The 23593-nt window shown below is 46.5% G+C and overlaps 1 protein-coding gene across 1 annotated transcript; it reads left to right on the top strand.

Annotated features, from left to right (window-relative positions):
* Positions 1-4645: 4645 nt before the first annotated feature.
* On the top strand, positions 4646-22015 carry LOC115389529 (myosin-9-like). The gene is made up of 42 exons (XM_030092927.1): positions 4646-4831; positions 4959-5099; positions 5202-5358; positions 5553-5580; positions 6277-6370; positions 6756-6776; positions 7888-7980; positions 9018-9081; positions 9411-9509; positions 9617-9760; positions 10457-10552; positions 10648-10724; positions 10833-11027; positions 11166-11339; positions 11546-11719; positions 12790-12904; positions 13010-13200; positions 13506-13627; positions 13749-13818; positions 13909-14069; positions 14218-14326; positions 14623-14754; positions 14871-15077; positions 15163-15300; positions 15428-15551; positions 15625-15796; positions 15898-16110; positions 16192-16336; positions 16424-16630; positions 16738-16842; positions 16969-17121; positions 17386-17634; positions 17865-18077; positions 18201-18413; positions 18511-18672; positions 18851-18979; positions 19238-19326; positions 19469-19592; positions 19756-19964; positions 20052-20160; positions 20349-20521; positions 21128-22015. The coding sequence occupies exons 1-42, from the start codon at positions 4646-4648 to the stop codon at positions 21234-21236; spliced, it is 5886 nt and encodes a 1961-aa protein (XP_029948787.1). The 3' UTR covers positions 21237-22015.
* The last annotated feature ends 1578 nt before the right edge of the window (positions 22016-23593 follow it).

Raw genomic sequence — 23593 nt, 5'->3', positions numbered from 1 at the left:
TACATCTTTTGATATATAAAGACGAAGTCAGCTGTATGGCCAAGTTTGTTTGGATTATTCCCAGTTAGAACCTGGATGACTAATAATAATAATAGTAAGTTGTATATCTCTCTCTCTCTCTCTCTGTGCGCGCGCGCGCGTGTGTGTGTGTGTGTGTGTGTGTGTGTGTGTGTGTGTCCTGTGATGGACTGTTGACCTGTGCAGGGTGCATCCTGCCCTCACCTACAGGAAGCTGGGATTGGCTCCAGCAACACCTTGCACAAGATAAAGTGGTACAGAAGATGGATTTGTGAAAAAAATAAAAGCAATAATAAATACATATTAATAATAAATAAATAAAAATCTGAAGAAAAATGTGGGCATGTGTTTCCAAGAAATAAAACGCTTAATTTTTATTGCATGTTTAAAACAGTAAAACAGGAAGGATGACATGATTCAAAAACAGCAATAAATGCATGTATAAGCAGAGAAACAGGTAGTGGCTTTCAAAATGACACAATAAGATCTGAAAATGTGTCAGTGACTTTTATAAACCCAGACACACACACACACAACACACAGTTGAGCGTTTAGAATTTAATGTTTCAGACTGTTTCAATGGTTTTTCAGCTGAGAAAGCTCATTTCTCCGTGTTTTCTTCTCGGAACTTGAACGCAGCACTCACCGCCAGGAGGAGGGGGAGGCGGGTGAAAGGGGGCGTGGCTTCCAGCTCACCTGTGAAAAGTAAAAGAGAAGGGATAAAAGGTGCGCGGCGTCCATCCTGAGCAGCTGGACGGTGTGAGGACGCTTCTCTCGTTCTTCCTCTTCCTCCTCCTCCTCCTCTTCCTCAGTCCGCGGCTTCTCCTTCCGTCGAGCAGAGCAGCGGCTGCGGACCCGGACTCGGACTCAGCTCACCTCCAGTGCCTGCAGCTGAGAACCAGGTGGGTTCTTTAAAAGGGGTTAAAAACGCCTCGTGCGGGTTTTTAAAGAGCAGCTGAGCTTTAAACTGGTGTGGGGAAATGATTCTGAGAGAGCAGAGTCACGTGGCTCACCTGACCAGGTGTTTCTCATCAGCAACATTTACACACAGTTACTGAACATTTGGACCCTTTTTGCACTGAAATTGACACATATGTTCAGTAGTAATGTTAATTTCATGACTTTTTCCCAGTTTCCTTTTAAATTAATATACTAATATCGATGTACTGCCCTGTTTGATGTAGTACTGACATTGATTTTCTTGTTTGAAGGCTACATTTTTTTCAAATTTTGTTTCACTAGTGAAATGATAAGCAGTGTGACCCTGGTTGTGTAACAGGACCTGTAAAACAGGACCTTCCTGCACTATGAAAATCCATGTTTTCATCTCTGGTATTTGCTGTTTACGTTTTTGATGTTTGCTTGTGATCTCTCTCCACACGGCGCAGCTTCTTTTAGATGGTTTGAGGTGAGCTTTTCTTTAAACAAGCGGCTCACACCCTGCTCCTGCCTGGGGCTATGAACTTGGCACGCCTCGGCCGTCTGGCACTGATGTACGGATGCTGTCAGTCCTGAATTATCTGCATGATCTGATCTCTACAAGCGTTTCTCTGTCGGGGCATGTTTCCCAATGTGAACTGTTAAAAGTTTGCTGATCTAAACGCCGTCTTCCTCTTTTTCTTTTGCCGCAAAGTTGCAACAGAACTGCCCTCCTGACAGCTCTTTCACTGACCTCCCATGCACACACGGTTAAATGCAGTTTTATTTTACAGTCATCGACCTTTCTTCTCTCTGAAGCCCTGAATGTTTCAGGTGTGAACCACTGATTGGTTCAGGTTTCTGAAGTGTGTGTGCTGCTGTGTATTTGGTGGTGGTGGTTGAGGCCTGCTGGCCTGGCATCAGCAGCCAGGCTGCAGATGGCGAGTCTCGTGCTCTGCGTTTTTGTAAGAGCCCCGATAAATCGGCTTGACTGGCGGCCAAGAACAGAGCAGGAGGAGATAGATCCGAGATGCCGCTGGAAACGTGAAGGGATGAGGATTAGCGGTGCTGCTGCGGACAATGGCGGAGGACTGTGGATTGTCCGAGTGTGTCCTGACCTCAGCCGAGGCTTCAGGATGTCGGGGACCTTGCTTTGGAGTGACAGCAGTCGATGCAGAGGAGTGGAGGTGAAGATTAAAGCGGACACCCTGCGGTTCAAACCGAATGTGCAAGAGGCAGACTTTCTTTTTTTGTTTTCGCTGCAACTTCCTGAGGAAGTTGGCCCACGGGCCGCTTCAGCAGCGAGGCCGCACGCGTGTGAATATCACGAGATTATCACTGGTGCGTTTGGCCGCTCGGGCCCCGCCGGCCCTTCAAAGCGGCGCGATGAAACCGGTAGAAATGTCAGCGTGTTCCTCTTCCTCCCCTGCTGATCTCCAGGAGTCTGAGCACTTAATGAACTTAGCGGAGACACAGATGACACCTTGTGCGCTGATCCTTTTATCCCTCGCTCTACAAACACACTCTCTTCAGCTCTCTCACTCTTGTTTTTGTCGGCCGTCCTCTAACACACTTGCCGACGTTTGTTGAAAACCTCAGCGAGCTGTTGCAGCTTGCTTCAAGCTGTGAATTTGTAGATTGATTCACTGGTTGCTGGTTCACCTTGAAGATGGATGGGGAACCTATGGCGGCCTAGAAGTGCTCTGCTTTCTTTGAAACCGTCAGACTCCCATAAATAAAACCTCTACCTTTACCTGTCGGATCACAGCTGATCGTTTAACTCGCATCTACGCTTTAAGTTGGATGTTTTTTGGTTATTTGAGATGATGCGGCCCTACGTGCTGCCACACTGCAGGAGCGTCAGCTGAATGTCACTCATGACTCGGCATGACGGGCTGAGAGGACCTGTGAAGACACGACAGGAAGAACTCATGAAACCACAGTGACTCTGATTCAAACATGGGCTTAAGAGCTCGGTTTATGTCTATTTTAGTTCAGAAATGTCAACCAGTGAGTCTGTGCTTCGACACGTCGTTCGCTACCTGGGAATGCCACCAGAAGCCAAGCGATCGATTCTAATCTTTTAATTTTCCAAATCTTCAGGCATGTGTTTCTTCTTGGAGCGTGCGCTGAGCGTGTCTTCGGGGTGCGGTCGGGTCGTCGTGACATTTCTCTCCCTGCCTGGACTTGCTTCGCATTCCCGGCCGCCTCTCATCCCGGCGTCGGGAGAACCTCCACGTAACGCAGCCCGACGCTTCGAGCGACGCCGTCTGTGGCGGTCCGCTCGCTCAACGACCTCTGGAGGAAACCGCCGACGCCATTGGAGGTCGTGAATAACGAGCTGGAGTTGGGAATTTGAGGAATTCTGGGTAATGAGTTGGTGAGGAAGGAATGTGGGTCAGGCGGGGGAATGAAGGCCGAAAACGAGTCCAGCTGGACGTCGGCCAGTTGTTCTGATTTCATTGTCTCACCAGGTTGTTGATCCCTGCCTGCTCATCCAGCTGTTTTAGAGTTTTGGCATAGAAATGATATCTGTAGGGCGCATGAAGCTGGAACTCGGAGCTCGCATCTCTCAGGCCGAGTGAGGAGCTGCTGCCTTCAGCAGCTTCACGGTCACCTCAGATGATTAAGGCCATGTTTACTCCTCACTGGATCGGCTCAATTAAATGAACTCCGAGATGCCGGCCTGCTGCCGCAGCCCACCTGTGTGAACATAACCTTGATCGTCCCACGGCTTTGTCTCAGGTTGTACTCTGAGACGTGCGATTGTTGTTTGAGGCAGTGAAATGTGAGCGCATCCACTGCATAACGTCAGCTTCAGGACTGCTGGAAGTCTTCTTTACCGAGTTGTGCAACATGTGACTTGCTGGAGCCATTTTTGCTGCTTTTTCAAGTTTATGAACTATATTATAGGAATACAACCTTTGTTATCCCTCAAGTATTTTGTAGGCATGTCAAATATAAACATTGAGTAACATACTATATTCGTGTGTTGTAAAGTTAATCACCAGGCAGGAAGCTGGAAGCAAAGCGATGCCACTCTTTTTTTTCTTTCTTCTGGTCCAGACGGCTGGACTTCACAGGAGTAGTTTATTTGATCAGCTGTTGCCACTGTGCTCCCTGAAATACAAGGTGTGTCCCTACAAGTCTTGACCTCCATGTCAACACAGCCGCCTGCCTCTCCAGACTCTGAGTTTAGATTGCCATGTAAACTTAAATAGTTTTCAAACTATTTCTAAGTTTTCTTCCATTTTAGTAGTTTTATGTGTGAGAACCCGAGCTGTTGTCTGTCTGGTGATTGACATAATTTAAGACTCCAGCAGCTCCAGACGTCCTTTGTGCAGATGTTTAATGACGCGCCACCTCTGAACTTTGACTTGCTTTTTTTTTTTTTTTTTTTTTTTTGAAACCACAGATGATTAAACATGACTCCGTACAGGATGACGTTTCATGGCTCAGTCCACCTGTTTATACTCTGCTCACTTGTTAAGCCGGTCACACGTGGTTTGTTTGATTCACTGAGGCTTCAGGAGGGACTTTCCTGTCTGCTTGAATGATTAACACAACAAAAGCTTACCCTGAGAGGTAATGGGTAATTTTTTAAATTAGAAGCTTGATCACAGAGGAGTCCAATGGAACTGTCTCTCGTCGGAAGTCGTCCGCGGCTTCACGTTTTTAATCCGCTCCTGTTCTTTGATCTAAAGCGACCATGACGGACGCAGACAAGTTCCTGTATGGGGACCGGAGCTCGACGAACAACCCTCTGGCTCAGGCCGACTGGGCCACCAAGAAGCTGGTGTGGATCCCCAGCGAGAAGATGGGCTTCGAGGCCGGCTCCGTCAAAGAGGAGCAAGGAGACGAGTGTCTGGTGGAGCTGACGGACTCGGGCAAGAAGGTGCCGGTCTCCTCTCTTCTGAATGATTTCCTCTTCCTTATTTAAAGCAAGAAGTTAAATGAGCTCTTCTTTCCTCTCAGCCAGTGGAGTTGATCCTGTCTGGTTTGCGTTCTTGTCCCCATGTCAGGTGAAAGTCAACAAGGACGACATCCAGAAGATGAATCCACCCAAGTTCAATAAGGTGGAGGACATGGCGGAGCTCACCTGCCTGAACGAGGCGTCCGTGCTTCACAACCTCAAGGAGAGATACTACTCCGGACTCATTTATGTGAGTTTATCTCCACAAATTCTGCTCTTTCTCAAACCAGAAGTCTCCCTGCAGATCTTTCCGTGATCGGTTCCACTCGGCTTTCTGCTTGGTTTCTTTCAGACGTATTCGGGTCTCTTCTGCGTGGTGGTCAACCCGTACAAGTACCTGCCCATCTACACCGAGGAGATCGTGAACATGTACAAGGGCAAGAAGAGACACGAGATGCCTCCTCACATCTACGCCATCACCGACACGGCCTACAGGAGCATGATGCAGGGTATCGGCTGCTTTAACGATCAGGATTCAAACCTTTAGCATCAATAAGACGTGTTTCCTACACTGTTTATGAAAAGCAACAAGTCTGAAATATCTGAAATATTTGGCTTAATCTCAGTGATAAAGTCAGTTTTTTAAAATCGTCTCGCATCAGTGTTTAAATGACTGAGCTTCACTCGGCTGCTTGTCTTTCAGATCGTGAGGACCAGTCCATTCTCTGCACGTACGTCTCCTTTTTCTTCTTTAATAACTTCTCTGTAAACTGACTGAAGATTAAGAAACGGTTTTCTGTTTCTTAAAGAGCTGGTGTGTTGCAACTTGTACCATCCTACAGTGTGATGTTATCTGAAAAAATATCCAATTTCAAGCCTGGAAAAGAACCTGAGGGGCAAAGAACGTTTGGAGTAGTAATTTTGTTTTAATGGCTTGAAACTGCTTTAGACTGGTCATTTTTGGTGAATTAAATCAATTTGGATCACAATGACTTATTCAAAGTGTAAAAATACAACCTCAAGTTCTAAAGTAAATGAAATCATTGCTTTCATGCTCTTGTTTTAAAAATGACTCACTGGAGCATTTTCAGGAGGCTGATGTTGGGATTATGAAGTTTTAGAGCAAATACTTTGTGTGGAGCAGTGATGCAAGAATTTCCCTCTGGGATTAATGAAGAGACAAGAAGTGAGAGAAGAATGAAATGGGTAGAAAAACAAACGGCATCAACAAAGAGGAGTTATAGTCTTATGGCCACAGGAAGGAAGGATCTCCTGTGGCACTCTGTAATTTAATTTCCCCCCGAAAGCTTTGCTTCAGTCTGCAACAGCAGTTCGCCTCTTGGTGCGTTTCAGCTATCACCCTGAAGCTTTTGGTAAATAAATATCTTTTCATGGTCTGACATGTTGCATTTGTGTGTCTTGTGCAGTGGCGAATCTGGAGCAGGAAAAACTGAAAATACCAAGAAAGTCATTCAGTATCTTGCACACGTCGCCTCATCGTTCAAGTCCAAGAAGGATCAGGTCAGCGAGAGTCTCTCTCTGTGGTCGCTCCGCTGGTTAATTGTAAAAAGACGCCCCTGTCTTTAGTTTTCTGTGTTAGTCCATCTCTGTAATGTACCGGAGACCTCAGAACATTCCTGCTTCAGGCCCCGACGTGTCTGCCTCACCTCAGCTTTCACTCCAAACGAAGCAGAACGCAGACGCGTTTGTCTTTTTTTTTTTTTTTTTTGTTTTCACCACCTTTAAATGTAGGTTACTGCGCAAGACCCGACAGGAGAACGCTCATAAATCACCTGCGATCGGCGGGCGCCGCCGCGTTTCCTCTGCAGTTATGTAATCTGTGTGTGCTGAAGCGATCAGATGTGCTGAATTGTATTTATGTGGTTTCTTTTGCCTCTCCTTGCAGGGCAGTGCTGTGTTGTCACATGTGAGTTCATCTCTGCCTCCATAACTGCACGACTAACTGAAACTGTTTAACTGTGTGTCTGGGCGTCGCAGGGAATGTATTCCTGATCGATCACAGCTGGCAAGCGTTCAAGGTTCACTTTTTTAGCAAACAAACTTAAATATTATTGCTAAAAAAAAAAAAAGATGGATCTCATTTCTGGATAAAAATGGCTGGTCCAGCTCTGAAAATAAACTCCACCCAGCTATAGTTTAAGTCCAACATGCCCCGTCTTGTTTGTTTAATCTGTACTTGAGTGTACAAGCCGGGCGGATGCATCAATCACGTCGTTTTCACTCAAAAATCCTTTAAACTTTCATCTTTTGCGAGTGTTTATGCTGAGCTAAGCTCACAATTTCTTGACTTTAGTTTCACATTTAGGACTTATAATTAACCAAGATGCACCTGTACAGCATCCCTCTCTGTGGGAACAGTTTTATTTACTCGGCGCTAATTATACACGAGTTAAATATTTTCTTAAAAACAGGTTTTCCAGCCGTGACGGTCTTGTCTGGCTTAGGGGAATGAAAAGACTGATTTTTCACGGCGGAGCCCGTAACCTGATCGGAGTGTTTGTGGCTCTTTTCAAAGCTTCGTCAGGTGAAGGGTTGTCGCTGCCCCCTCGCTCCTGAATCGTCATTGCTGGGGAAACGCCGCCTGCATACCGCTGCCGGCGGTGCACAGCACTGTTGCGTTTGTCTGGACGGATCTTGGCTAACCCACCCGCCTGCGTGCTTCTGGCGTCGTCTTGTTGGTGCCTGCATAGCCGATCGTCCTCGCAGCGCTCTGTGCTTGAGTGGGCTTGCTGTGCTGCGGGAATGTGTGCAGGAATGTGCAGGAGTCGGTTTTTTGCTTGTGTGCCTGTGGTTGGTTGGTTGGGCAACGATAACATCCCCCTCAGGTCCTTCTTTTGTATGTGCAGCCGGAATTGTTTTTAATGGGCTGACAAGTCCTCGCACATAGTCTCCAGCAATGAAAGATCTGCAGCGCTGCGGGAAAACGCATGATTTTCAGTTGCGCTTGCTTAACCGGGCTCCGTCTGGGTGTCGCAGCAAAGGCGGCGCCTCGCTCTAATGGGCTCTTTCTTTGACAGGGGGAGCTGGAGAAGCAGCTGCTGCAGGCGAACCCCATCCTGGAGGCCTTCGGCAACGCCAAGACGGTCAAGAACGACAACTCCTCCAGATTTGTAAGAATCCTGAAGGCCTCCTGCATTTCTTCATAGTATTATGATTCTTTGCTTTGACGACTTTTGAAATGATGAGCACATGTAAAGCTCCACAGTGGCCCCGATGTTTTACCTAAACGATCACCTGAAGTAGACATGAAACTGTTCAACAGGACAGTCCTTTAATTTGTGACGCACAACCAGCCAGGTTCAGATACCAACTGGCCTTTCTGTGAGGAGTATTCAGTTCTCTCCAGGTGTGTGTTTTCCCTCCTGCAGTCCAGAAACAATCATGTGAGTTTAATTGCTAACTGTCCTCAGCCATAGTAAGCTGGGATTATCTCCAGCGACCCTGAACAGGATTAAATGGTATAGAGGATAGCTGGCTGGATGTGACTATATATTATAGCTTATTAAAGCAGATCTATCTTTCAAAACATTTTGATCAACATTTCAATGTGTGGAGGCCTGTGAAAGAGGATCGTGACAGTTTGATTAACTCTGAGCTCTAAAGTTACATGAGAGGCACTGGGATGTCAGTTTTATGTCCGATCCATCTCTTACATTCCCCACCTGCCTTCACATAGTGACATCCCGTTGATAAACCAGCCCAGAAACATTTCTGAGGTCCAATGGGAAGGTCTGCTTCTCGGTCTCTGCTCTAATTCATCTGAAGGTCTTCAGTCGGGTTGAGGTCTGGACTGTAGCTCGTCAACATCTTCATGAACCTTGCTTCGTGTTGGTAAATGAGGAGGGGCGCCCTCAAGCTCTTCCCACAAAGCTTGGAGCTTGAAATTGTCCAAAATGTCTTTGGTATGCTGAAGCTTTAAAAGTTACTTTAACTGGAACTAAAAAGCCAAAACAGCCCCAAACCTGAACCCCCACTTGAAATTTCACACACTTTGAGAAACTGGACTGAACTGTAAATGTAATCCCGCTCCATGTAGCTTTGATCAAACTCTCATGGTTCACTGTTCATGTCAACCCTGCTTCTGTAAATATTAAGTTGCAGTTCTGCATGTGAACATTAATCTTTATTTTTTTGTTTGTTTTTTTAGGGAAAGTTCATCAGGATCAACTTCGATGTGAATGGATACATCGTTGGAGCCAACATTGAAACTTGTATCCTTTAAGTCGGTTCTGCAGTCAACCCAAGATTAAGATGTTTTTTTTTTTGTTGTTTTTTTTTTGCCACGTCTACTAAAATCTTGGAAGGAAGATGGATTTTATGCAAAGATATTTTTGAACTCAGAACTCACGAGTTGGATGCAGTGTGACAGCTGAGACTCACTGAATGTTTCAGAGTTTAATTTAAGGTGAAGTGCTGCACACAGCTACACATTCCTGTGAACTGTAGCTAAAGTTCTAGTGAAGCCAAACAAACTTTCATCCAACCTGCTTGTCTTTCTGTAGCTGCTCCATGTTTTCCTCCTTGACTGAAACGCTGTCAGATCTGCTGGAGAAGTCTCGAACCATCAGGCAGGCGAAAGAGGAGCGGAGCTTTCACATCTTCTACTACATGCTGACCGGAGCAGGAGACAAGCTGCGCTGTGAGCTCCGATTCTTTACTACACTAATGAAGAACACGCAACGCTTTGCTTTAATGGCTGATAATAAAGAAATCGATTCATAACTAGTCATTTCTCCTCCTCTTCAGCTGAATTGTGTCTGGAAGATTACAGCAAGTATCGCTTCCTGTCCAACGGAAACGTGACGATTCCTGGACAGCAGGACAAAGACCTGTTCACTGAAACTATGGAGGCTTTTCAGATCATGAGCATCCCAGAAGAGGAAAGAATAGGTAACTTATACCATAATTCAGCTTGATTTACTGATCGAGAAGCTATGTCACAATTTTTTTTTTTCTTTTAATGACAAAAGCATTAAATTGTGCTCTGGTAACTTCAAATACATTTCATACAAAGTGTAAATGGCTTCTGTTAAGAATTCAAGTCAAAGTGACTGCATTTCAACAGGAAACGATTAAATGAAGGATCCTGAAAGGGAAAGATGAACTTCCATGTTGAGCTTATTTCGTACCCTTACAGATGTGTCTGTTAGTATTACCGCCTCTATTCTACAGTTTGAAAAACAACCGTCGAGGTGAAGTTGGACTTCTCAACAAAAAGTCTGATACACGAGAGTTCTATCAGCGAAACTGAAAATGTATTGCCTAATTTTGCAATTGCTGGGATAATTGTTGTAATTATCTTATGGGAAATGTTTCATACTTCCCTTTGTGATTGACACGAAACCAGAAAAGTGGATTTTATCACTTCCTATTTGTATCTTCATGAGTTCATCTAGTTTGGTTTTTTTTTTTTGTTTTTTTTTTTTTTTTGTCCAAGGAACAAATCACACACAATAACAAAGTTTTAATTGCACAGGAGCATGAAATAGGAGCATGAAATTCTAATGCTCAAATGTGTCAACTTTTAACCTTTCTGGGTTCAACCGGTGAATTGGAAAATAAAGCGTTTCTCTCCCTCGTGGTCAGGCCTGCTGAAGGTGGTGTCTGCCGTGCTGCAGCTGGGAAACATGACTTTCAAGAAGGAGCGTCACTCCGACCAGGCGTCCATGCCTGACGACACCGGTACACACACACACACACATACCATCGTCTTTACTTGCTATATGCTGCTTCTCTTTCTGCTTTCATGAATGTTTTCAACTTGTTTTCACCTCCAGCCGCACAGAAAGTGTGTCACCTGCTGAGCATCAACGTGACGGACTTCACCCGAGCCATCCTGTCCCCCAGAATCAAGGTGTGTATAGAGTTTACTGCATTCTAACACATCTTCTCGTCATAGCCCATATGAAGGATTCGGCCTCTTGTGCTTCCTGCTGTGATCGTGGAACATGCTCGTGTCCAGGTGGGCAGAGACTACGTCCAGAAGGCTCAGACCCAGGAGCAGGCAGAGTTTGCCGTGGAGGCTCTGGCCAAAGCTTCTTACGAGAGGATGTTTCGCTGGTTGGTCATGAGGATCAACAAGGCTCTGGACAAAACCAAGAGACAGGGCGCCTCCTTCATCGGCATCCTGGACATCGCCGGGTTTGAGATCTTTGAGGTGAGCGGTCCAGTTTGGTGGTCATTAAATGTTGCAGAAGCCTGACAGAAGGGATTTTTTTTAAATTTGGTACTAAACAGATGTTGCTTCAGCTTTTATCTTTTTAACTCCGTTGAGTGTTCTCTTCCCCTCCTGCAGCTGAACTCCTTCGAGCAACTGTGTATCAACTACACCAACGAGAAGCTGCAGCAGCTCTTCAACCACACCATGTTCATCCTGGAGCAGGAGGAGTATCAGAGGGAGGGCATCGAGTGGAGCTTCATCGACTTCGGCCTGGACCTGCAGCCCTGCATCGACCTCATCGAGAAGCCGGTACGTTGCTGCCTGTCGCTCCGCCGCAGCCACACAGTATCAGTCTTCACCTGAAGTAACTCTGCATTTCATTACTGGCTGCAACCCGCCTGCAGGCGTTTGTGCTTGTTTATTCGGAAAGAAGCAGTCGTGCCGAACGAGTTGAGGCAGGTTATTGGACCCTGAGCTGCACGCCGACACGTCCTGATGCTGTTTGCTTCTCACAGGCGGGTCCTCCAGGCATCCTGGCTCTGCTGGATGAGGAGTGCTGGTTCCCCAAAGCCACAGACAAGAGCTTCGTGGAGAAGGTGGTCCAGGAGCAGGGAACCCACCCCAAGTTCCAGAAGCCAAAGAGCTTCAAGGACGAGGCCGACTTCTGCGTCATGCACTACGCTGGAAAGGTCAGGAGACTGATTCTGTGACACTTTACATGGGAGGTGTGAGAGATTTAACATTCACTGCTGCTGGATCTTAATATAATCCTGTAAATGAGACGATCCAGGAAGGGTTTCTCAGTGAAAATATGGAAAGTATTCACAAAACACAAAATGCAAGTGATAAACAAAATAGACAAACGGCTTCAGGTGTAAAATGACAATAAGGTGATTGACTTAAAGCTAGGGTTGGCGATCTTGGAAAACTAGCGTTGGCATGTAGCATCTCCCCAAGGCTCCGCCGAGCTAGCTCCGCCCAGCTCCCACCCCATTGGAGGAGCTCCCGTTGGGAGCGGCGCGCGGCACTTCCGCGTCCAGTGCGTTCCTGGCGTAACCTGTCCTCAGCGCTTCGTTTCTTCGTTTTTCTTTATTTGCACTACGCCAAGCTATGGCGCACTCAACGGTAAGTAAAGCCCCAAACATTCGTCTCCGCCGTTCTGCAACGACGCTCCGTCCTTCTGCGCGCGCACTGAACCAGGGTCAGTGCACGCGTACATGTACGCGCAGGGGGCAGGTCGAACGGCGAAGGGATTTGATTGGTTTAAAAAAAGGTGTCCCCTCAAAACTATTGGTTGCTGTTTTTCCCGTTTTACTCCTGCTGTAGATAGCGGATATTTTCCAAACTACTTTAAACATACGCTATGAATTGCTTCCCATCGGGTCATAAAGATCATTTTAACCAGTATTTAAAAAAATGTATCTCATTCAAATCGCCAACCCTAGCTTTAAAACTGTAAATCAATCACAGAACTTTCATTTACTACTTTTGTCAGACAAGTTTATTTAAAGCCCAAGTTCTAAAGCATTTCCAGCAGATTTATTTTGACTATGGCTGATTTTTCATACAAGAATTAAAATGCTACAAGACTAAAAGTAAATCTTAAATGGCCTGGTTTGAACACTCAAGGATGAAAATATTCCAGTGAGTTTTCTGTCAAGGGTCTGTTTGGGTTGTGTTGCTCCTGTGGAAGCCTAGTTTCTGAATAACTGGAACGACGGAGTTGCAGCTCAAACTGATGGGTGTGCTGCTGCTGCAGGTGGACTACATAGCCAATAAGTGGCTGCTGAAAAACATGGACCCTCTGAATGAGTGTGTGGCCACTTTACTGAACCAGTCCACCGACAAGTTCACAGCCGACCTGTGGAGAGACAGTGAGTGACGTCCGGCACCGTGGCTTCATACTGGCTTTTAAAGCGTTTTCACCCTCGGTTTGGCTCAGCAGGACATTTGTTTAAACTCGTCTGTGCGTTTGACAGTGGATCGTATCGTCGGCCTGGATAAAGTGGCGGGAATGTCGGACTCGATGCACGGTGCGTTCAAGACCCGTAAGGGGATGTTCCGCACGGTCGGCCAGCTGTACAAGGAGCAGCTGGGGAACCTCATGGCCACGCTCAGAAACACCAACCCCAACTTCGTCCGCTGCATCATCCCCAACCACGAGAAGAAGGTATGGAAGGAAAAAAAACACACACTGCTACATGAACTATATTTATCTGTACTGAAGCAGCAGGGAGGGATATATTCCTCTGTTTTTATCTGTGTGGTGAAATAATCACTAAAAACTGCAGATTTCAAAATAAAACGACTTCCTCATGGCTGCACGACCACCTCTGTTTATGGATTTGGCTTTATGCTAAGAAGGAAGTGCAGAGAAGTTGTGGAAGTTGACCCTCAAAAGCCGTTTGAACTTCAATATTTATGTTTTTGAAATGTAGTTCTTATAAATTATTCCTTTCTTATTTTTCCCTCCAGGCCGGTAAACTGGAGCCTCACCTGGTCCTGGACCAGCTGAGGTGTAACGGGGTCTTGGAGGGGATTCGTATCTGCAGACAGGGCTTCCCGAACCGGATCGTCTTCCAGGAGTTCAGACAGAGGTAACGAATGGCAGCAGATGCATTTCCAACAGAGCGAAGACTGAAACGACAGTGAATGTGCCAATGAGCTCATTTTTGATCATTTCATTTCTAAGATCAACCTTTAAACTTGTTCTCCCAGATATGAAATCCTCACTCCCAATGCGATCCCCAAGGGCTTCATGGATGGAAAACAAGCCTGCGTGCTCATGGTGAGAACAAATGAGTTTGGAGATCCGCAGTTGACCATCTTCCTGCTTTATTTATTTATTTTTCACCGTCTCTTCTCTGTCCCGTGTCAGATCAAAGCCCTCGAGCTCGACCCAAATCTGTACCGCGTCGGTCAGAGCAAGGTGTTCTTCAGAGCCGGAGTCCTGGCCCACCTGGAGGAGGAGCGAGACATGAAGATCACGGACGTCATCATCAGCTTCCAGGCCTGGTGCCGAGGATACGTGGCTCGCAAGTGTGTAGGACGTAACGCGTGGCGTTCACAGCTCTCAGAAATTACTGTCTGCGTGTGAACAGTCGACACCTTTACTGTCCTGGAGTGTGTAAATCTTTGCAGTAATGAGTGAATTTGTTTGTTTTTTTTTGTTGTTTTTTTACTTCAGAGCCTTTGCCAAGAGACAGCAGCAGCTGACCGCCATGAAAGTCATCCAGAGAAACTGTGTCGCTTACCTGAAACTCAGGAACTGGCAGTGGTGGAGACTTTTCACTAAGGTAGGAGACAAACAAAGGTAGTCAAGATCATCACCGTCATGTTTTAAACCAGACGCCGTTTCAGACTTTAACCTACAAATGTACAGCATAACAGCATACAAGTTAAACGTTCATTTGAAATGGAAAGAACTGTGTAGAAAATTAAAACACTTATTCTTGCATGTAGTTTACCTACTGAGGGGAAAATAACAAGCACTCTTATATTTTATTTTTTGGTAATTTATTTGAATTGGATACATTGTGAACAAACGCACCTACATTGAATTGATTCCAGTCCATTTCCTCTGTCGCTGTAGGTGAAGCCTCTGTTACAAGTGACCCGGCAGGAGGAGGAAATGCTGGTGAAGGAGGAAGAGCTGATGAAGATGAAGGAGAAACAGGTTCAGGCTGAGGAGCAGATCAGGGAGTTTGAGGCCAAACAGCAACAGGTGAGTGAGTCGTATTGAAGACGGAGCAGGACATGTACAAGCTGAAACGCACACACTGGTTTGATCTGGCCCGACGCCGTTCGCTCGGTCTGATGTCGACTGTCGCCCTCCGCCAGCTGTCGGCGGAGAAGCTGGCCCTGCAGGAGCAGCTCCAGGCGGAGGCTGAGCTGTGTGCAGAGGCTGAGGAGATGAGGTCCCGCCTGGCCACCAGGAAGCAGGAGCTGGAGGACATCCTGCATGATTTGGAGTCTCGCCTGGAGGAGGAGGAGGACCGAGTCACCCAGATGCAGACCGAGAGGAAGAAGATGCAGGAGAACATCACGGTCAGTAAAGTCCTGATAAGACTCGGGCAGATTATAGATAGTGGTTGACTCAGTCTTTTATGCTTTAAATTTTTCATGAATTTAGGAGCTGGAGCATCAGCTGGACGAAGAGGAAGGCGCCAGACAAAAGCTTCAGATGGAGAAGGTCACGACGGACGCGAAGCTGAAGAAACTAGAGGAGGACATCATGGTGCTGGACGACCACAACAACAAGCTCGGCAAGGTCTCGGCGTCTCTATTATGCAGAAATACGACAGACAACAGCAGTTTCTGTAACTCTGAAATGTTTATCCACAAGAAGTGGTGTACTTGTTATAAAGCTGCTTTTTTTATTCACTTAAAACCTTTAGGAGAAGAAACAGCTGGAGGAGAGGATCTCAGAGTTTACCACCAACTTAGCTGAAGAAGAAGAAAAATCTAAAAGTCTGCAGAAGCTCAAAAACAAGCATGAAGCCATGATCACAGACTTGGAGGGTGAGTTTCCATTTAGGTCACTATTGGATTACTTTATTTGCTATACGTTTTTAACTTTAAACTGTTTGAACAGACCGTCTGAGAAAAGAGGAGAAACAGCGTCAGGAGTTGGAGAAAAACCGCCGTAAGCTTGAGGGAGACTCCACGGAGCTGAATGACCTGATCGCGGACCTGCAGGCTCAGATCGCTGAGCTCCGAGCTCAGCTGGCCAAGAAGGAGGAGGAACTGCTTGCTGCCTTGGCCCGGTTGGATTAATATCCAGTACACTTCTAGCGCGGGTTCAGATGATCTCATTCACAAACCTTGAGCGTCTAAAAGCTGCTCTCTTCTCTTCACGGGACTCCAGGATCGAGGAAGAGGCTGCAGCGAAAAACACGGCCCAGAAGAAGATCCGGGAGCTGGAGGCCCAGATCGCAGAGCTGCAGGAGGACCTGGAGATGGAGAGGGTGGCTCGATCCAAGGCGGAGAAGCACCGCAGGGACCTGGGAGAGGAGCTGGAGGCTCTGAAGACCGAGCTGGAGGACACGCTGGACTCCACCGCAGCCCAGCAGGAGCTCAGGTATCCATCGACTTTTGACGTTCACCAAGTGACACATTTAAGATCTTTATTCCCCTCACTGGTTGTTTTCTGCCGATCCAGGTCCAAGCGAGAGACGGAGGTCGCTCATCTGAAAAAGACGCTTGAGGAAGAGGCCAAGTTTCACGAGGAGCAGGTGGAGGACATGAAACAAAAACACAAGCAAGCATTTGATGAGATCAACGAGCAGCTGGAGCAAGCCAAAAAGGTAACGTGATGCCGGCAGACGTAGTGAAAGGAGCCACCAAACATGTGATCAACGCTACTAATGTGTTCCCTGTCTTGCTTTCTGCAGAGCAAAGTGTCGGTGGAGAAAACCAAGCAGGCCCTGGAGAGCCAGCTGAGCGAGCTGCAGATCGAGCTGGACACTCTGACAAAAGGAAAGAGCGACTCCGAGCATCGTCGCAAGAAGGCCGAGTCTCAGCTTCAAGAGCTGCAGATCAAACATGAGGAAGCTGAGAGGCAGAGACAAGACCTGGAATCCAAAACTGCCAAAATGCAGGTGTGTGCGCAGCAGGTGTTTTCTGAAGAATTAAAAACAGAACTGTTCACGTGAACCAAAGTGCAAAGATTAAAGTGAATGAACACGGTTTCTTCTCCTTTTTCTAGAAAGAGCTGGAGAATGCAAACGGCCTCCTGAGTGAAGCGGAGGGCAAAAACATCAAAACCAGCAAGGACCTCTCTTCATTTGAGTCTCAGCTTCAGGATACGCAGGTACAAAATCAAATGTGCTTATTTCTGATGTTACCTCAACTAAATGAAATTTTGACGAACTTTGTAATGTTAAGTCACTCTTGACTGCTTAAAATGTGATTTTGTTTTTGTTTGACTGATCTGCAGGAGTTGCTCCAAGAAGAGACTCGGCAGAAGCTCGGGCTGTCGAGCCGCCTCAGGCAGCTGGAGGAGGAGCAGAACAACCTGCGGGAGATGCTGGAGGACGAGGAGGAGAGCAAGAAGAACGTGGAGAAGCAGCTTTCCTCTCTGCAGGCTCAGGTCAGTCCTCGGTGTCCAAACATCGCTGCACCAAAAAGGCTGTCTAGTCCCGAAAACGCATCGCTGGCTTTTCAGCAAGTCGCGGAGTTTTGCCTGGGCCAGAAAACAAGTAGAAATCAGTTCTAGTGCCGATTAACTCGCATTATTGGCAGAAGCTGTTTTTATTATTTGTTTGTATTTATTTCTCTAAGTAACAGTTGAGCAAAGAACCTTTTAACTAATTTCCAGCTGTAACTCAAGTCTCGTTTCTTTCCGGGTCTTCAGCTTGCAGAGCAGAAGAAGCTGGTGGAGCAGGAAACCATATCGCGAGAGGAAACCGAGGAGAGCCGCAAGAAGATCCAGCGGGAGATGGACAACATCACTCAGCAGCTGGAGGAGAAAACGTCGGCCTACGACAAGCTGGAGAAGACCAAGACCCGCTTACAGCAGGAGCTGGACGACATGATGGTGGACCAGGACCAGCTGAGGCAGATCGTCTCCAACCTGGAGAGGAAGCAGAAGAAGTTCGATCAGGTCTGAAGTTCGCTCTGTGTGCCATGGAACTTTGTGACAAATCTGCAGCAGGAAACATGTTCCTCTGATTTTAATGGTTAAGTAGTTAAATAGTTCAGAATGTTAACACGCTGTCCAGAGCCAGTTGAAACTGGAGTTGTGCAAATCAGACAAAACTTTGACAGTCATCCACTTGCAGCATCATCGGTGATTAACAAATTGATTTCCATTAATTTCTGTCTTGTCCTTAGATGCTGGCAGAGGAGAAAACCATTTCCACTCAGTACGCCGAGGAGCGCGACAAGGCTGAGGCCGAGGCCCGAGAAAAAGAAACGCGAGCTCTGAATCTGGCTCGAGAGCTGGAGGCCATGACGGACCTGAAGGACGAGCTGGACCGCACCAACAAGCTGCTCAAGGCAGAAATGGAAGACTTGGTTTCCTCCAAGGACGACGTCGGCAAGAGTGTAAGAGAGACGACTCTCATCGTCATCATGAAATGACCAACCTAGAGAGCATTGTTGTAAGGTTTTTGACTGTTTTTGAACAGAAGCAGTGCATGTTGAGCCTTGACGCCGCTGTCCCTGCAGGTCCACGAGCTGGAGAGGTCGAAGCGCGCCATGGATCAGCAGCTGGAGGAGATGAGGACCCAGCTGGAGGAGCTGGAGGACGAGCTGCAGACCACCGAAGACGCCAAACTGCGGCTGGAGGTCAACATGCAGGCCATGAAGGCCCAGTTTGACCGAGACCTGCAGGCCAGAGACGAGCAGGGAGAGGAGCGCAGGAAGCAGCTCGTCAAGCAGGTACGACAGAAAACACTTCTTACTTCAGGGTCGTTGTTGTTTTTTGCTCCTGAACGACTGCAGGAAACGGTTAAAATAAACCGTTTTTGCCTCATAGGTGCGGGAGATGGAGGTGGAGCTGGAGGATGAACGCAGGCAGCGCAGTCAGGCTCTCTCCTCCAGGAAGAAACTGGAGATGGACCTGGCAGAGCTCGAGGTCCAGATCGACGCCGCCAACAAGGGACGCGACGATGCCCTCAAACAGCTGAAGAAACTCCAGGTAAAACGGCTCAGAAGCAAGATTACCGCTGCACGAACACTCACCCTGCATCACTAAATCACTGCTTTGACTGCCAAAGTGATTTCATGCCGTTTCTGCTCATCTCAGATTTACAGATTTCTTGTTGTAAAAATACTTGGGGAAAACAAATGTCTGATTTGTGCACCGATCTCTTCAGGCCCAGATGAAAGAGCTGATGAGGGAGCTGGACGAGCTCCGTCTGTCCAGGGATGAAGCCGTCAACTCGGCCAAGGAGACGGAGAAGAAGCTGAAGGCTCTGGAGGCAGACACTCTGCACTTCCAGGAGGTAGGAACCTGTGGATGTGGGATTTCTGTTAAGAATTAATGGATTAGAGATAAAAATCTCTTTCCTCATAGCATCATTTTACTGAATTATGACAAATTCCAGTCTATTTGGAATTGACAAATTGTGTTATACTCGGGGGCTCTGTAAATGTTATCGAGCAGGGCATTTAAGTACTTTTCTTGCGTACTTTAAATCCATATATAAGGTATGTTATCATCCTTTTCAGTGTCAAGCTTTGAAATGTTAACTTTTCTGCAGGATCTGGCTACAGCAGAAAGACTCAAGAGACAAGCGCAGACGGAGAGAGACGAACTTCAGGATGAAATCAACAGCAGCAACACAAAGAAGTATGGAAGAAATCATGACACTGATAGTTCTCTACATCCACTCATGTTTGTCCAGGAGTAGCTCAGCAGTCAAACGTGCGATCGGCCTTTGCAGTGAGAGGATTTCCACGTGGTTCAGTGCTTTACTCGTTGCTTTGTTTAGCTCTCTGCTGACTGATGAAAAGAGAAGGCTGGAGGCTCGTATCGCCCAGCTGGAGGAGGATCTGGAGGAGGAGCAGCTCAACACTGAGATGGTCAATGATCGTCTGAAGAGGGCCACGCTGCAGGTAAAACACCGCTGTGTCAGTGTGTGTGTGCGTAGGCCAGAGTTACTGAGGAGCTTAAATCTGCTTTATTTGCCTGTTCAGTACGTTGGAGCATTTTTAAAATGCGATATCTTGGCTGGTGGCTGCGTATTCCTCCTGTCAAACCCTCACCCTGTGCCTTCAGACGGAGCAGCTGACCACCGAGCTGTCCACGGAGCGCAGCACCTCCCAGCGCCTGGAGGGGGCGCGTTCGCAGCTGGACCGCCAGAACAAGGAGCTCAAGCTGAAGCAGCAGGAGCTGGAGGGAACCATCAAGTCCAAGTACAAGTCCACCATCGCCACCCTGGAGGCCAAGATCATCCAGCTGGAGGAACAGCTGGACGTGGAGTCAAAGTGAGCCACTGGATGAACACAGATCACTGTGCGGTCATTAGAAATGTGTAGTTTTCTGACCGTGGTTTTTCTCCGCTGCTGATTCAGGGAGCGCCAGCAGGCCTCCAGACTGGCCAGGCGAACAGAGAAGAAGCTGAAGGAGGTGCTGCTGCAGGTTGAGGACGAGCGGCGTAACACGGAGCAATACAAAGACCAGGTCATCATCAGGATAATGCCTTTTTCATGTTTTAAAAGAAAATTATGAGAAAACATTGGTCGAAATGGAGGGAAATTCTTTTCCATGTTGGTCTGTTGACTCAATGATCAAGAAATGAAATGACGATTTTTGTTTGGATCGTGGTTCGAATCCCTGTTTGGATGCTGAGAGAAAACTGGTCTCTGCAGGCGGATAAGACAAACAGCCGAATGCGTCAACTGAAGCGCCAGCTGGAGGAGACGGAGGAGGAGCTGACCAGGGCCAACGCCTACCGCAGGAAGCTGCAGAGGGAGCTGGACGACGCCACCGAGTCGGCAGACGCTTACAACCGAGAAGTCAGCACTCTGAAGAGCAAGCTGAGGTAACGACGTCAAACACACGTAGCCAAAACGCTCCGAGTGCAACTTTTAATCAGCTCGATGGAATGATATTGATTTGATGCGCTCTGGAGATTGTCTGGTTTTGTCTTCTGTGGCTAAATTGCTTCAAATGAAATGTGACTGCTGACATATTTAAGTGCAGTGGAAGAATTTGGATATTTTACTTCAAAACACAACAGTCCCTCGTGCAGTTATTGCATGAGGGAACCGGCAAGAGGATTTGTTTGGAAGTTATCTCAGAGATATACTGTCCTCATTTTTGAGACATGGACAAAATAGACTGATTTGATTTTTTTTTTTTTTTTTTTTTTTAATCAGTTCACAATCTGGCACTTTGAGTACCATAAAAATTTAACTTTCAACACCGGTGATCACAAATCTCAGCACTTGTCTAACATTTAACAACATACTGATGACTCTTGTATGGATTACTGATGAGTTTACACTAAACAAAGGAGGGTCCTTTCTTCAAAACCATCCTGGCTGTGCTGGACGTGTTGCTACATGCCGTCAAATCACTACGTGCCGCTTTTGTTTTCAAAGCCTCGAGCACATCTGTGATTTCCTCGTGTTTGGACTTGTTTCAGGACCGGGCTGCCTTACAGCTACAAGCGGACCCTGAACCGCAGCGGCCTGGAGAGCGATGAAGACGTGGAGGCGTCGGCGGAGGCCGAGCCGGAGCCGGCCGCTGAGTGAGCGCACAGAGGACAAACTAAAAGGGAAATGTCTTCATGACCACTGTCAACATGCAAATAAATATATCAGCTTTGCAGCGTAACAAATGTTTTTGCCTTATTTTCCCCTTTGTCCATGCAGTCTATCTGTATTCAGCCAAATCCTGTAAGTGAATGTTGGTTTTTCTTTTTTACTAAAGGTTCCTCAAATACTTCTCTATTTTTCTACTGAATGGTCGATCATGCCATAAAATGTTGCTGTTCTAAAGCCGTTAGAATATAAACCTGTTCTGGCTTGAGGTTGATGTGCTGTTCGTACTTTGGGGCACAACGTGCATCATTTATTGCTCTTTTTGCACACAGACGTTTTTTGGGGACTTTTGCCGAAGTTAGAAAACACCCTTCACTTTTCACTGGTATTGACATAAATCTGTACCTCGACTTTCACTGTTGTTACCTCAACAAACTGGTTCAATGCCAACATCACGGACACAAGTGGCAAAATGTCCAGACGTACTGCAGTCATGTTGTAACCGTATCCAGAGTGCTTGCTTGATGTTTCCTCTCACTGGTGTTACTCTTCATGGGTGGTGGGTTATTATATGAAAGCCTCCTGTGCAGCAGATGAGTTGTGTATCGATGTGTTAGTCTCAAAATACTGAATCCAGCTTATTTTAGGAAACCTTGTATGCTCCCACTGTATCGTCAACCATAAATCACTGAGGCCAACGCTGTGAGGCTATTCTATATTTTATGAAATGCCTTAATAAATGGAACAGATATGAAATGCAACTGACTCAATTTTGTTTGTCTTGTTGGTTTTATTTTCAGATGTTTAAGTTTTGAGATCAAAAACCTCAAACTCACCTTTTTTCCTTTAGTCTGTTTCCTTTGCATCTTTCTGGTTTTGTCTCTATGATCATTTGTAACCGAGTCAGCAGGTCTAAAAACATTTTAAAATCTATTTGCATGATCAAAGTTATTTCAAATTCTGAGCACAGCTGTTGTCTGACTGCTGCGCCTCCTGTCAGTACTGTAAAAATAGAATGAAAACCTTACTACTATAGACACGTGTTAATGGAGGGAAAATCAGCAGGTAGACGAAAACATCTTCACTGGGACGGAGACCAGAGTTCCTCAGAAAGCAGCTGACACCTACAATAGGTCCTTGGGTGACAAAGGGAACCAGAAAGAGTGAAGTCCTGGACACACACACGCACCACTACCTCAGTCCCTGATTTAAGTGTGGTTTAGAATCTAATGATGGCAAATTTTGTTATTGGTATATTACATGTGTAATTGTATATTGTGTTTGAATGCAATTAATATTAAACACATTTTGGTTTCAAGAAGGCTTTCAATTTGGAAGGTCCATTGTAGCACATTTCATTGTCACTGTGGATTTAAGGCTTATTAATAGTCATTTTGTTTACATCAAGGTGAAGCCAGGGCCGGGTCTACACAGGGGCAAGAGGGGGCCTGGCCCCCTCAAATAAATGCTGTGCCCCCTCAAACTAAATCCCCCAAAATATATTAGCAAGAGCACGCACCGTACCATCCTCGTTCCGACGCTACATGCGCCCCCCCCCCCCCCCCCCCCCCCCCCCCCCTCCCGGGCCCCACTGAACGCACATTTGTGCCCCCCATACACTTGATATGCACCCCCTGAGACGAATGTCTGGTGACGGGTCTGCGGTAACCAACTCCTACTCTGCACATCAATGGTGGATTGGCTATTTCAGCACCATGGACAGCGTCTTGGATATATTGGTAAACAGCGACCCATTGTTAAACTTCATCACAACAGTCAGTTGGCTATCTCAGCAGCATGGACAGCAAATTGGAACTCATCAACGAATAGAGACCCACTGTTAATCTTTACCAAAACGCTAGGTTTTGGTATTTCAGCACCATGGACAGTGCCTTGCAGTAATCATGAAAGAGCGGGCCACTGATTTTCTGCACCACAACGGTGGATTAGCTATTTCAGCACCATGGACAGCGTCTTGGATTTTTACCAACAAACTGATACTCTGCACCACAATGTTGGATTGGCTATTTCAGTACTAGGGCTGCCACAAATGATTATTTTGGTAGTCCACTAATCACTGATTATTTTTTCGATTAGTGGACTAATCGCATCATATATAAATCAAATGTAGAACATAGTTTATTGCACCACCATGAAGCTGCTCTTATATAACCATAATTAGATTTCAGCTTTAAGTGTTCAAGGTATATACTAGCTAAAAATAAAGACAATTCAGATGACAGTTCATTAAACCTTTATTGAAATATGCAACAAACACTTGTTTAACTGTGTACCATAAAGTGCAAATGCTTGAGTAAAATAAGGAAAAGGCACTTGCCTAAAAAACA

This window comes from Salarias fasciatus, chromosome 6 (assembly GCF_902148845.1).
Source record: "Salarias fasciatus chromosome 6, fSalaFa1.1, whole genome shotgun sequence".
Lineage (NCBI taxonomy): Eukaryota > Metazoa > Chordata > Actinopteri > Blenniiformes > Blenniidae > Salarias > Salarias fasciatus.
The sequence above is the reverse complement of the archived record's forward strand: the minus strand, read 5'-3'. Positions and strand labels throughout refer to the sequence as shown.

Excerpts from the sequence above, each read along its gene's own strand:
- LOC115389529 (XM_030092927.1), top strand. The coding sequence starts at position 4,646 with ATGACGGACGCAGACAAGTTCCTGTATGGGGACCGGAGCTCGACGAAC. Across the intron at positions 5,581-6,276 it reads GACCAGTCCATTCTCTGCAC|TGGCGAATCTGGAGCAGGAA; the intron begins GTACGTCTCCTT and ends TGTCTTGTGCAG. Across the intron at positions 13,819-13,908 it reads AACAAGCCTGCGTGCTCATG|ATCAAAGCCCTCGAGCTCGA; the intron begins GTGAGAACAAAT and ends GTCCCGTGTCAG.